This window comes from Mobula hypostoma, chromosome 7, assembly GCF_963921235.1.
Source record: "Mobula hypostoma chromosome 7, sMobHyp1.1, whole genome shotgun sequence".
In the NCBI taxonomy this organism is placed as follows: Eukaryota; Metazoa; Chordata; class Chondrichthyes; order Myliobatiformes; family Myliobatidae; genus Mobula; species Mobula hypostoma.
In genome coordinates this window covers 115238605-115254174 of record NC_086103.1, presented here as the reverse complement: position 1 = coordinate 115254174, position 15570 = coordinate 115238605, and the positions used below count along the sequence as shown (strand labels likewise).

At 41.4% G+C, this 15570-nt stretch overlaps 1 protein-coding gene across 5 annotated transcripts in view; it reads right to left on the bottom strand.

The window, feature by feature from the left end:
* mtmr2 (myotubularin related protein 2) overlaps nt 1-14295 on the bottom strand; it is a 129463-nt gene extending 115168 nt beyond the window's left edge. For 3 of the 5 annotated variants that reach the window (XM_063053820.1, XM_063053822.1, XM_063053825.1), the window contains exons 1-3: nt 14113-14295; nt 6938-7066; nt 1036-1135 (exon numbers count right to left, since the gene is read on the bottom strand). In XM_063053820.1, coding sequence (XP_062909890.1) covers nt 1036-1135; nt 6938-7066; nt 14113-14210 — 327 coding nt within the window. In that variant the 5' untranslated portion in view covers nt 14211-14295. The remainder of the gene's footprint in view (nt 1-1035; nt 1136-6937; nt 7067-14112) is intronic. The other 2 variants (XM_063053821.1, XM_063053824.1) reach the window with 2 other exon arrangements.
* Nucleotides 14296-15570: the final 1275 nt, after the last annotated feature.

Here is a 15570-nt window from a genome sequence, read left to right as displayed (position 1 = left end):
TTTAATTTTTATGTTTTCTGTAAGCATTGTGGACTTGTTCAGATGTTAGATTTTCATCAGTGAAGATCTTCTCAAACTCATCAATGATTTTTTTTCCTGCTGCTTTGTGATCAGCAGATGCTTTATCTTTAATTTTTTTAAACTTAATTCTGTGCCTTTTCTTAAAATGCTGCAACCAGCCTGCTGATTATTGACAATTATCTTCAATTTTCAGTTTGTCATGATAGATCTTTGCTTGTTTCATGATCAGCATACAATTAAGCAACACTCCCACACAGATGAATCCACTCTTTCAATACACAAACGAGATCTTCATTTTTCACTTTAAGCAGTGTTTTTCTATTCTATTCACTACATGAGGTCAGTTCTCAGAACTGTCTGTGATATGGAGAGACGTGCACATCGTCTGGGAACCTTCACAGCACCCTGTGGAATTTTCCATTTGTGACATCATGTCAGTGATCAAATAAATTTTGGATTTCAGGGGTTTTCAGATTTTGAAATTTCGGATGAGAGGTACTCAACCAGTATCAGGTCAATATACGAAACTTGACCTTGAATCATATACCACTGGATCTAATCAATTGGTATAGATCTCATTTAAAACACAGCATGCATTGTCATATTCATTCATTAACTTTAACACAGTTTATTTTGATACATTGCAGATTTGAAAACACTAAACAGGCAGTAATAACATACAACTAAAGCTTGCAGAACATAGGAAAAAGGTGTAAATAATGGATGAGGCAACCATGACATATTGAGCCATACTGAACAGAAATAAGTAAAAAATTGTGGCTCTTAGATCCTTCTACGACTATGGTCACTTACGAGTCTGTTGTCAAACAATATTTTGCAAATCTAACATCTAGAACACAAGTTTCAAATATGAAAAACAGAAAATGTAGTGAATGCTCATCCTTTTAGCAAGTATGAGTAAGAATAAAGTACTCCAGAATAAGCTTGCTGGCACTTACGTGGATTTATCAAACACAAATACAGTGAAATTCACCTTGTTGAATAGTTACCTACCCTGAAATCTGAAGAAAAATCTGCAGAAGAAACAGAATCAGAAGACATAACTGTAGTAGTCTTGTTGTACACAGACTGCTCAGATACAGACGAGGAGGTACTATGGAAAGAAAGGGCAAAGGTTGTTCAGGTGAAAAGTTGCATTAAAGAGGTCATTCACACTGTAATGATTCCACACTTGTGCAAAATAACCCCAATTGGAAATAATCTTGATTTTATGACACCAAGCATTGCAGTAACCCAAAGTCCCAGCTGTGCTCAATGTAGTGTAACTACATAGACTGAACAGTGGAAGCAGCATGCTAACAACTGGTAGTCCAAAGCCCATGGGTTCATGGAAAAATGCCTCAAGGGCTTGATATTCAATCTACACCAGTTTTCCATCAATTCAGCCTCATTCAGTTCTTGTTCTCTAATCCAATTAGCATAACTATTTTATTCCCTTCCCTCTTACACATTTTTGTAATGCTGCTTATCTAACAATTTTTGTGGTACTCAGTTCCAAATTCCTTAGATTTTTCAATGACTCATATCAATAGCTACTAGTATTACATCCCCATATATGCCATCAAAACCTTTCAGAATCCTAAATACTTCTACCGAATCACCCAAATTACTTTTATTTCATAAAAAGAACTCAATTTCCAACAGCAGCAATATTTTTCAACCTAAACTCTCTGATGCTACTAGATTGATGTTGCTCAAATTTTTCTTCAAAATATTACTTAATTTAAACACTGGAAATAGGTGACCCCAAAACATTAGTCAGAAATCTACATAACTCAAAATTATTGTCAGTATCTTTGCAATCTCTAACTGTGTTTTGAAATGCTGCTAATTGCTTTTCAGTCCAGAACTGTAGATAGTACTCTATAGTTTAATCAAGGTTAGAAACAAGAGCAACTTTCGATTTCAGTATTAATTCTCTAAAAATAAACCTTGGTATTTCACTTTTCAAAATAAATAAGCATGTTGATTAAGCTATGTCCTTATTTTTAAATTGTTTGCTCCCAGATTGCTATGCATCTCTACTCCATTTAGAATTTTTTTAATTTTCATTGCAATAAAATAAATTATGGATTGGGTGGTCACATGGGGAGGGAAAAGGTGGCATAGGTGTTTTTAAATTTTAAAAAATCAAAATAAATCAAATTTTAATAACTTCTAACCAAAATATTATGTATCTTCATGTGATCCTTATTTATTATTTTGGTGTTGCTAGGCTTTATAATCAATAAAATTGTTCCATAACTGGTTGAGCCCTCAAGTTTTATAATTGCTTCTCTAAAGTTCTTATACATGGTGGAGATGGAAACCTGATAGGAGAGATTTTGACAAGTTTTACATAGGGCAAGCATGAACCTGGAAGACTCTCAAGGTCTATCGGCCAATCCCCTGTACTGTGGATATAATGGATTACAGAAATATTGATGAACTCCAAGCACATCATCAAGTTTGTGAGAAGAGGCTTATCATCAAGTGAGTACATGATGCAACGCAGGGAAAGTTATCAGAATTCTGCACAGGCGACAACTCTTTTTGTCACCACCAACCAGACACCGTGGGAAAACACTAAGCAAGAATCCGTGGAGTTACAAATACGCAAATGGAAATAGTGACAACTTTGCCACACCTTGAGGAAGCCAACCAATGACATCACCAGGCAGGCATTAAAATGGAACTCCAAGGAAAGAGGAAAAAGGGACGTCCAAAGAACACATGGAAGAGACACGTTGAGGCCGAAATTAAATGATGCAGACACTCCTGGTACACCCTCACGAAACTGGATCAGAACAGAAGACAATGGAGATGAGAGGCCATCAATGGCCTGTGCTCCACTGGGAGCCAAGGGACCCAAGAAGAACAAGACAACACTTTCAAGGATGCATGGCCAGGAGATTAGAGGAAAGAGACTTTGAAGAAAGAAACATTAATATAGTAAATTCAGTAACATTTCTAATAGTTGGGAAGTCAATACCCAGACAGAACAAAATTAATGTCAGGAAATTTTGTTTCAGCATTGGATGCAGAATCTATAATTTTAAAAAAGTAATCAGATAAAAATGCAGTAGAAAAACTATTACTGGTACAGAGAGCAGAGTGGAATGAAGTGTTTAACTTTTCTTGGAAATCTGACATTTACTATAGTTCAAATGGCCTCTCTTTCAACAGCAAAATGCTTCAAAACAGCAATCCAAATGCAGAACAACAGAGACCATTGTTGCCTTAAAAAAGATTTCTCATAACACAGCGAGACAGGGTTAATGAATCAATCGATTGAAATGTAACCTTTTAAAAGACAATGTCCTTAGCATCGCATCTATTGAAAATGCAAATGCAGTCACCTAGGATTTCTCATACATAATGAAGCAGCATTCAGATTAAAACTAGGCCAAAATTCAAATTCTGTCCTCTGAAGGCAAAAATGAGTCAAGTTGCATTGTGATAGCTATTTTATCTGGCCATATGCGAGTACTTCAATACAAAGACATAATAGCCGAATTTAAAAATTCTCCAAATAGAAACAATAAAACGAACAGAAATTAGAGTTGAAAATTACATTGAATGCAATCTCCCTAAAACAGTCTATTCTATAAAAATAAATTTCATTCAAATATGATTGTTAAATGTCATATTTTTAATTTGGGGGGCATAATATCACTTCAGCGTTCTGAAGCATGGAGGCCACGATAGACATGCTTACCACTATCTGCAATAAGATCTGGAAGACAGGTGAATGGCCGACACCTTGGACTTAGTCACTGATCACTGTGCTTTCCAAGAAACGCAATTTCCAACTTTGTCAGAATTACCGTACCATCAGTTTGATCAGCCATGTAAGCAAGCTAATGCTCAGAATCATCTTGAACAGACTGAGACCTCAGGCAGAAGACATCATTGCCGAGGATCAAGCAGGCTTCCGTAAGGGCAGAAGCACCACTGAGCAGATTTTCAACCTCTGCACCCTCTGTGAGGAACACCTTCAGCACCAGAGAGAGTTCTACCACGTCTTCATAAACTTCAAGAAAGCGTTTGACAGAGTCTGGCATGATGCCTTATGGGCCACCATGAAGATATTCAACATGGGGCAGAAGCTGATTCATACAATCCATCAGCTTGACACGAAGACAACCAGTGCAGTACTCGCTCAGGGCACCATCGGGAAGTGGTTCCATACCTCTGTAGGCTGCCTCCTCTCCCCCACTCTCTTCAACGTCTTCCTGAGTGAGTTGAATGAGTGTTGCCCTTGAAGATCATGTGGGCACAGTCAGCATCAGAGGGAGGAACATCACAAACCTAAGATATGCTGACGACATTGATGGACTTGCAGGAAAAGAGGATGAACTGGCCAACCTGGTCAGCCATCTTGACAGAGCCTCCACAAAGTTTGGAATGGAAATAAGTGCAGAGAAAACCAAGCACATGGCAAATGCCAATGGTGCCATCACAACAGATATCTCAGTCCATGGTCAGAAACTTGAGACAGTGCAGCAGTTCAAATAGCTGGGGGCAATCACCAGTAATGAAGGATCAAGACCATAAGTCCTGGCAAGAACCGCACAGACAATGACTGCACTATGCAAACTCAAGACAATATGGTGGGACAGTAACATCACCATGAAGTACAAGATCAGACTCCTGCGTGCACTGGTATTCTCCATTTTCCTGTACGCATGTGAGACACGGACCCTCACAGCAGAGCTACAGAGAAAGATACAGGCATTGGAAATGAGATGCTATTGCAACATTTTGGGCATCTCATACTTGGACCAAATCACAAACGAGCAGGTCCGCAAGACCATCCAGCACCACATTGGCCCCATGAAGACCTTCTCACAACGGTGAAGGAAAGAAAGCTGAGATGGTATGGCCACGTAACAAGATCCAGTGGCCTTGCAAAGACCATTCTACAAGGAATTGTGGAGGGGAAAAGAAGGAGAGGCAGACAGAGGAAAAGATGGACGGACAACATTAAAGAATGGACAGGGAAAACATTTGCGGTGACCCAGGCTCTGGCACACAACCGCGACAGATGGAACAGAGTGGTGCAAAGCTTGTCACGACGGTGCCCTGATGACTGCACCAGGAGTTAAGGGCACAAGGAAGGAATATCACTTCAGCAACAAACCACAGAGAACACTTAAGACTTCAGCAAGCAAGACAACTGAAAATGGGATTACTTGAAGGATCTACTTCAGATTCTTTAAAAAGAAATGCTCCAAAGTATCCCTCAAGACTTCACAAATGCTCACTTTAAAAGACAATAATTTACACAGGAGTAACATAAATGTCTCATAATCAAAGGAAGGAAAAATCATCTCATTTTTAAAACTAATGTTAGTTGAAGAAGTCTTGTTAATAGGACACCATGTGAATTTCCTCCTTGTATCAAACTCTAACTCAAACCATTCAAGATTTTTGAATTTACTTCAGATCTAGAAAAGGACCCTGACAAAACAATTCTCCTTGAACTCAACTGGAGTTGTAGACAAGATTCTGTTCTCAAAACCTGAAGGACTGAATCCAACATTGTTTCAAAAATTATTTGAAAAAAACAAAGAAAAGCTGCTACTTCTATTGAGGAAAAGAACAAAGAAACTGAACAGGACTTTATGGTTTAGGTGGATTGTTGAAATCTTTGTGCACCGTTCTTTCAGCACTGCACTCACAAATACACAATTTCAAATTTTATAACTCGATATCTCATCCCACAGAGTGATTGTTGACTCCTACTGATTAATAGACTGATTTTCTCTCCAAATCAACCAACCACATCTTGAAGTCATTGCAAAGATATACCAATATTTCATAGATCACAGCTCTTCACTTTGTTCACCATCTTCCTCCTCTTCCTTCCACCTTGCCAAACCAGAAAAGCCTCAGTATTCCTTTCCTTAACAATATGACATGTCTAAAACAGTTCAGCTTCTGCTTAAGCTGTTACAGATGTCTTCTGATTTTGTCAATATATTTCCCATTTGCTTCTGCCAGAGCGAATCTACCTGGTCTCTACATTCTTTAGACTTCAGTGTTGCACGTGACATGGCCTCGAAGTTCAATATAGATTCAGAAGTGAATGAAGACAGTATCAAGGCATGTTTTCTCTTAGTTTATATTTGCAAGTTTTTCCTTTGGGGCCAAGGTGATGGCGATAACAGAGCAGATTAGCTAATGATCTATCTATCAGCTGATGATCAGTCGATTAGCCAATGATGTACCGTGGACAGCATTCTAACTGGCTACATCGCTGTCTAATTTGGGAGGGCTACTGCACAGGATCAAAATAAGCTGCAGAGAGTTGTAAACTTAGTCAGCTCCATCATGGGCACTAGCCTCCGTAGTATCCAGGGCATCTTCAAGCAGTGATGCCTCAGGAAGGTGGTGTCCATCATTAAGGACCCTCCCTCACACAGATTATGCCTTGTTCTCATTGTTACCATCAGGAATGAGGTACAGAAGCCTGAAGGCACACACTCAACAATTCAGGAACAGCATTTTCCCCTCTGCCATTGGAAAATAGACATTGAACCCATGAACACTACCTCACTGCTTTTTAATTTCATTTCGCACTACTTATTTCATTCAAGTATCGATACTCACTGTAACTCACATCTTCTTTCTCTATTATTATGTATTGTATTGTACTGCTGCCACAAAGACAATAAATTTCACGACATCTGCCAGTTATATTAAACCTGATTCTGATCAGTCATCATTGCCATGGGTGACATGGGCATTCTACAGTTCCTCACTCAGACAAATGCATTAAAGAAACATCATCTTCAGAACTGGAAGTATTCCCATGAGATTTTGTGCTTTGCCTCTGTGATAAATAGTGTTGGTTATGACAAGACCAGGTGCTATGCATTTTCTAAGAAGGACCAGATTTGAGTGAGCCTACCTTACTTCCTCCTTGCTGATCAAACACTGCCTGCCCACTGTAGAAGTCACCAAGAGGATCTGTTTGATAGACTGCTCCACCAACCACAAGCTGACCCAGGAATTAGTGCGAAAGCAGTACACAACAGTTCTGTCAAACGTTAAAGCACAAGCTAAATCAAAAGGTGACTAATTGCATTTCTGATGCAAGTAAACGTTACATTAAAACTCAGCCGGGGTAGCTCCAAGCTATCTGGCCCATCAAATCTTCTCAACCATGGGGCACAATTAGACTTGTAATCACAATATCTAATCTCATGCATGAGCATTTTACCTTTCTGTATGTTTGGTAAGGTAGAGAACTGTGTGTGCAAGTGTTTTGTTCTTAATTCCTTATTTATTAAACAATAGTGAATGACTGTACTTCCTCTCTGATGATATCACTGAAACTTACAAAATTCATTTGGGGATTGACAAGATGAATGTGGGGAGGATCCTTTCCCTAGCCAGTGAATGGTCTAAAACCAGTGGTCACAGTAATAGATGAGAGAAATTCTTCACTCAGAGTGTGGCCAATCCTCCAAAGGTACTACAACCTTGTCTAGGGTTTGGAGGCTTGTATGCCTCAATGACCCGTTGAGCTATGTTGGCTGGAGTCAGGGACTTGCAGGATAGGGTCACCCATGCCAAACAGGTCAAAGGTCCACCGGTCGTCCAGTTTGGGGGTCCAGATCAGGTCTAACAACCCTGGCTGGTCAAAAGATAACCTTACAAAAACAGCAATGAAAAATCCTTCAATGTCTGTGTGCAACCAAGGACAGACAGAGATGAAGGATCTTCAATGCTGCCCTAAGCACCAGCAGCATAATAGGCAGTTGAAGAGGGTGGCAAATCATTGGAATTCTCTACCCATGAGAGCTCAGTCATTTCATTCAAAACAGCTCAAAGGATTTCTGGATATTAAAAGAAATAGGGAACATACAGAAAAATGAGGCTGAGGTAGAAGATCAACGACGCTCAAAAACGTCTACTCCTAATTCTTATAAGTCTCTTGTGTCTATATCTAATTCTTATGTTACTATTCATATGTAACATTTACCTGTATTGTTTGAAGCTTTTCCATTAAATTTGATTGATGTGTGATTTTAACCACATCTGTGGCCTGTCAGCAGTCAACTTTGGTTTGTGGTTTACCACTACCGTCACAATTTCTCAGCATACTGGCAGAGTAGGTATATAGCACATCATTTAAAAGAATTATGCAGCTAATCACGTCAGATTTTTGTAAAAATATGCTTTAAATTTATCTTATAACTGTGCAATCTATGAAATCAAGGATTGCTAGTAACAGGAATGAAATTCAACAATGAGATAAAATCTGTCAGATTTACATAGTAAAAACAGTGGAATTTTATCTGACATTGCACGATATCAAAGTTAACTGTGAAAGTACCCATCATATCAGGTATAATAAACAGTAGAAGATAAACTGAATTACTCATAAAGAACAACAAACTTGGTCAATAAAAAAAGCCAATAAACAACTTGCACTCTGAATTCAGTTCTATTGATTGAGGATTAGTAAAGATCTACCCAGATAAACTCCAAAAGAGTTGGCTCCCAAAGGTACTTTTTCTGTGCAAATTATCATATAGCAGGACATGAAGCAAACTGTTCTTTTTAAAAAGTGAAGCCTATAACCCAAACCATCCATTGTCTATAGGTGCCAGATGGACAACTACTGGTGATCACAAGTTGTTCCCGCAACCCTCTCTTCTTCTCTCCCCCCCCCCCAACAATGCCACTGTTGAAGGATGACAGTCACAAGGATAAATTAGGCTGAGATTGTTTTAATTGTTTTATTTAGGTAAGATTGAAGAAAGAATGCACAGAAGAATTCTTAAAAGTGAGTGGTTTGGACACAGTAGATATTAGGGCCTGTATTTGAAAAGTCCCCATTTGCATTCTCTGCCCTTCATTGCAGCAAAAAAACACTATTATGCGACTAATTAAATAAAAGACCAAAAGACACCAGAACAGAATTAGGCCATTTGGCCCATAGCATCTCCTCTGCCATTCGGTCATGGCTGATCTTTTGTTTAAAACCATCCTCAGCCCACTCCATGGCCTTCTCACTTTAACCTTTGATGCCACAGCCAATCAAGAACCTATCAATCTCTACATTAAATACACCTAATGACCTGGCCTCCACAGCTGCCTGTGGTAACAGATTCACCAGCCTCTGGCTAAAGAAATTTCTCTGCATCTCTGTTTTAAATGGACACTCCTCTATCCTGAGGCTGTGCCCTCCTGTCTTAGACTCTCACCATGGGAAACATCCTTTCCACATCTACTCTGTCTAGGCCTTTTAACATTAGAAAGGTTTCAATTAGATCCATCCCCCCCACATTTACTTCTTCTACCAAAGTGCATGACAATGCATTTTTCATCATTGTATTTTATTTGCCACTTTTTTGCCCATTCTCCTAATCAGTCTAAGTCCCCCTGCAGCCAAACTGTTTCCTCAACACTATCTGCCCCTCCACCAATCTTCGTATCATCTGCAAATTTGGCAACAAAGCCATCTATTCCATCATTTAAATCATTAATATACAGCATAAAAAGCAGTCCCAACACCGACCCCTGTGGAACACCACTAGTCACTGGCAGCTAACCAGAAAAGGATCTTTTTATTCCCATTCACTGCCGCCTACCAATCAGCCAATGCTCTAACCACGCTAGGAACTTTCCTGTATACCATGAGCTCTTAATTTGGTAATCAGCCTCATGTGTGGCACCTTGTCCAAGGCCTTCCAAAAATCCAAATGTACACCATCACTGCATCCCCTTTACCTACCCTATTTGTAATCTCCTCAAAGAATTCTAACAGGTTCATCAGGCAGGAATTTTCCCTTAAGGAAACTATGCTGACTTTGTCCTAAGTTGTTCTGTATCACCAACAATTGACTCCAACATCTTCCCAACCACTGAGGTCAGGCTAACTGGTCTATAATTTCCTTTCTGCTTCCTCCCTCCTTTCTTAAAGAGTGGAGTGATATTTGCAATTTTCCAGTTCTCGGGCACCATGCCAGAAGACAATGATCCTTGAAAGATCATTACTAATGCCTCCACAATCTCTACGGCTACCTCTTTCAGAAACCTAGGGTGCAGTTCATCTGGTACAGGTGACTTATGTACCATTAGGTCTTTCAGCTTTTTGAGCACCTTCTCCCTTGTAATAGTAAATGCACTCACTTCTCTTCCCTTACACCTTTCAACATCTGGCACACTGCTATTGTCTTCCAAAGTGAGACTGATGCAAAGTACTTATTTAACTCATGTGCCCTCTCCTTGTCCCCTGTTATTATTTCTGCGGCCTCATTTTCTAGCAGTCCTATATCCACTCTCATTTCTCTTTTCTATCAATTTTTTGCATTGAGTATTTCTTTGTTTTTGGAATACATCTATCCTGTGCCTTCCTCATTTTTTCCAGAAACTGAAGCTATTGCTGCTCTGCTGTCATCTCTGCCAGCATCTCCTTCCAATTTACTTTGGCTAACTTCTCTCTCATACCACTGTAATTTCCTTTACTCAACTGAAATACTGCTACATCAGACTTTACTTTCTCCCTATCAAATTTCAAGTTGCACTCAATCATATTGTGATCACTATCTCCTAAGGCTTCCTTTACCTTAAACTCCCCAATTGCCTCCTGTTCATTACATAACACCCAATGCAGTATAGCTGATCCCTCTGTTGCAGTGAAAATGAACTCATTGACTAACATTTACAATAAATAAGCTTCAAACAAAATTATTACAAATATTCTGAAAGCACTCTTCAGTTGAAAAATAGTGAACAAAGTATAGCTAATTATTGCTTTAAAGATAAGACAAACCTTTATTTATCCCGAAGAAAATTTTAGCATCAATTAGCATGTTTTCAACATGAAAAAATGAGCTTGGGTGTCATCAAAACTGCCTACAGCCAATATAAAGGCTGAATTGCTCTTGGAAAGAACATTCTGAACTCTCAAAACTTTAAACAATCTAAATACTAGAAGTTATTGTACATTACTTAAAGCTACAATTCATGATCAACTTACTGGCTATTACATAACCTCATGATAAGGATGACACTAAAATATTTCAGCTTCTTGCACATCAATTTTCTACATTTCCTAAGTATTAGAATACTGTAGCACGTTCCAACACCACTATAGAATATCAAAAGATACATGCAACTATCAAACACATTCAACATGTTTATCATAAATAAAATGAATTTTATTTTCAATTCAAATATTGAAACATTGGAACTCTAAGGTAAAAGTATGATTTATAAACATTCGCTCTTGCAAAAGTAATTGATAAACTTTATGATGTTAACACACACACAATATTAAGTGTGCCACCTTGCCTATACAAATCAGACTGAGAACATGTTGTTTTCTTCTCGAGTTTTTTTAATCTCTTTTCCCGACTTCCTCCTCCCCTTCCTCTTTCCACTGCCTCCCTCATACCGTCTCAAACCCTCCCTGTCCTATGCCGATCTGATTCCTTCCTCTCCCTCATGTGCCCAGTGTCCAACACATTATGGCCTAGTGGTTCATTCAGAGTGCTAGACTGAGAACTTGAGTTTAAATCTCACCAAGGCAGCTGGAAGACTCAAACTCACATAATTAAATAAATCTGGAATGCAAACAAATAATATTATAAAATGATAACTTTGAAATCGGGGACCATAGAAACCATTAGGATTCTTATTGTACTCTGAGACTAAAATTGCTCCTAATTGATTGGTTCCCTAATGTTGTCATAGCCAGTGGAGGTAGTGGGGATAAACTGCCACTACATATTAAATGTTCCCAATGGTGTGTGTCTCAAATAACCTCTGATAATTAAGTCCAGCTCCTGGCCTTCACTTGTGGCTTAGCTACTAAGCCTAGCAGAACCATTTCTACTGACAGGAAAAGGGGCAAAGGCGGGTTTCTGGCCTTTGCCCCTTAAAACCAGTTGCTTTGGGCAGACTGGGTTCATCAGCGGTGGTTGGCAGCTCATGTGGAAGGAGAACTCTGATCTCAAATCTCCACTGCCTTGCGAATATATGCACTCATTGAGAAGGCATCGGGAGTAAACCCTGAGGAAAAAAAGCTGAGCTGTTGTCCCTACATTGAGTTCAACAATGACTAGCAACTCCTGAGACGCCACTGGTCCCAAATTGTATAGGTCTCTGACGTTCCTTTGGATTGATCAGCTGCATGGAGAGGGAAAGCCTGCTGCATGGGCAACAAAAACTTGCTTTTAATATCCTACTGCCCTAGCTTGTGTATCACATAGGCAGCCAACCAACAGAGGGCCTCACTGTGCAGGAAATCAACCATCTTTACCCTGTATGGTGACATGTGACATGAAGCATACAAATATAATTGATTCTTAATTACCTAGGGAGGGACAATTAGATATGGATGACAAATGGTTTCATGCGATGTCAATATCCCGTGAATAAAAAAAAAATCTTCCACACATGTAAATTACTCTTGACAAAAAGTAGCATTAAATATGACATCAAATCACCAGGATAGAACTGTATGATAAATATGGGAAGACTACATAGGCTGGAGTCATGCAAAGGAAGATGCTGGTGTTTCCTGGAGGTCAGACCTGCAACTGATCTTCAGAAGAAAACCCAACCAACTGCAGATGCATCAAGAATCTTTTGATATCAACTGCATCTTCAATTTCATTCACAACTTCTGTGAAAATGGGTCAAGCCCTCACTAAACACTGCAAGCTCATGACCACACCCATGCTGAGCTAATATGTGCCAAATACCATTTGCACCATAACAATGACAGACAGTAAACAATTGCAACATGTTGATCCTAGCCATTTATTTACAGACATTCAACAGCATTATCATTACTGGGTACCCTATCAGCATCTTGGGGATTCCCATTGCCCAGAATGGATACATATACACAATGACCACAGAATCAGGACAGAGACTAGGTACCTCCAGCATCAAGTGACTTACTTCCTTACTGCCCAAACCCTTCTCACCATCTACATCGTACACATTAAGAACACGATGGAATTTTCTCCACTTCCTTGGATGAATGCAGCTCCAACAACACTAAATTAAGTTTATCATCCACCATTCTAAACCATTCCAGCACTCATCTACAAAATGCATCAAAATTATCGATGCAGCTACAAAGGCACAACAGCTGCTATATTTCATTAGGAGTTTGAGGGGATTTGGTATGTCACCAAAGGCACGCCCAAGTTTCTGCAAAGGTACCGGATAGCATTCTAACTGGGTGCATCACTGTATAGTATGGGGGGGGGTCTGTACAGGATCGAAATAAGCTGCAGAAAGTTGTGAACTCAGCTCCATTATGGGCACGAGCTTCCCTATCAGCCAGGACATCTTCAAGGAATATGCCTCAAAAGGGCAGCATCCATCGTTAAGGACCCCCATCACCCAGGACATGCCCTCTTCTCATTGCTGCCATCAGGAAGGAGGTACAGGAGCCTGCAGGAGCACACTCAGCAATTCAGGAACAGCTTCTTCCCCTTTGCCGTCTGATGTCTGAAGGGGCACTGAACCCGTGATCACTACTTCAGTATTTTTTCCTCCTTTTGCACTATTTAATTTAACTTTTAATATATATAAATAGTGTAATTTTCAGTGTTTAATGACTATGTATTGCAATGTACTGCTGCCGCATAACAACAAATTTCACGACATATGCCGGTGATATTAAAGCTGATACTGAATTTCTCTCCTGGACTACTCCAGCAGCAACTTCCAAATACATGACCTCTGCCACCGAGAATGGCAGAGACAGCAGGTGCATGGAAACACGACCACGTACCACCCACAAGTCTCCCCTCAAGCCGAACACTACCCTGACTTGGAAAGCGATCTCGGTTTTTTTCCACCGTCGCTGGATCCAGATCCTGGAACTTCCACCCCGCCCGTTAGCACAACGGGGAGACGTCCACCAGAAGGGCTCAGACATCCATCTCCTTTCATTCAAGGGCAGTGGTCAATAAGTACCGGTCTTCCTGCAACACGAATACCCCGGAGGTTGGAGCGGTTTCCGCCGTCTCTGTTTGCACCCCCTTCCCCCTCACCCTCACCCCCCTCCGGCCTCGCCTCCCCGCCCCTGGGACCGCTGCTCACTCCCACCTGCTCACGGAGCCGGCGCTGGGCGGCCTGGAGTCGGAGCCGCTCCTGGGCAGCGACCGCTTGGACGCGAGGCTGTCGTGACTGATACTCTTCTCCATGTGTGCTCTGCTCGCCCGAAGGACGGAGTGGATTCACAACCGCAACTCCTCACTTGACCGGAATCACCGACACCCAGGCCGCAGGGCGACGTCCGCAGGAGCCAGGCGGGGGCGATGTGGAGTCGGTGGCGGGAGCTGCGGGGGGGGGGGGGGGTGAACCGAACCGGTCCGCGCGGGGGGGGGGGTGGTGGTGGTGAACCGGTCCGCGCGGGGGGGGGGCGGTGAACCGGTCCGCGCTGGACCAATCGGGGTGGGGGAGACGTGAATCGGTCCGTGCTGGACACCAACCGGGGAGGGGGTGTTGAACTGGTCCGTGCTGGAAACCAACGGGGGGGGGGGTTATTGAACTGGTCCGTGCTGGACACCAACTGGTGGAGGGATGAAACGGTTCGTGCTGGACATCTACTGGAGTGTGTGTGTGTGTGTGTGTGTGTGTGTGTGTGTGTGTGTGAAGAGTTGAAACAGTCCGGCGGTGCCGCGAATCTCAGCAGCGGATAGTTGGCTCCAGCCGAGGTCAGTGTCTGGAAGCCCCGTGGGTTCAGTGCTTGGGATGACAGGCAGGGCAAGGGTTAATGTAGTGTGGTTAAAGGGTTAATGCCGTGCCATGCAATGTAGTAGTGATACAGCCCAGTCTATCACAGTCAAAGCCCCTTCTCCCCCCCCCCAACATTGAGGACATCTACACGGAACGCTATCACAGAAAGGAGCAGCCTTCATCAGCGACCCCCGCCATCCAAACCGTGCTCTCTTCTGGCTGCTGCCATCAGAAAGAAGGTGCAGGAGTCTCAGGACTCACACCTCCGGGTTCAGGAACTGTTACTACCCATCAACCATCAGGCTCTTGAACCAAAGGGGATAACTTCACTCAACTTCACTTCCCCCATCACTGAAATGTTCCCACAACGTATGGACTTACTTTCAAGGACCCTTCATCTCATATTCTTGATAATTACTGCTTATTTATTATTTTCTTCTATTTTGTATTTGTACAGTATGTTGTCCTTTGCACATCAGTTGTTTGTCCACCCTTTTGGGTGTGTCTTTCATTGATTCTATTTCTTGGATTTACTGAGCATGTCTGCAAGAAAATGATGATCAGGGTTGCATATGGTGACATATATGCACTTTGATAATAAAAGTACTTTGATGTAGGGCACTTGCAGGGCAAGGGTTAATATAGGGCACTAGCAGGGAGGTGGGAGCCAGGCAAGGTATGGGTTAATTTTGAACTGCAACACATCATGAGTTGATGTAGGGCACTGACAAGGAGCTGGGGTTCAGGAAGGGAATGGGGTAATGTATGGCACCGGCAAGGAGATGGGGTACAAAGTGTTACAGCACAGAAGCAGAACTTTAAACC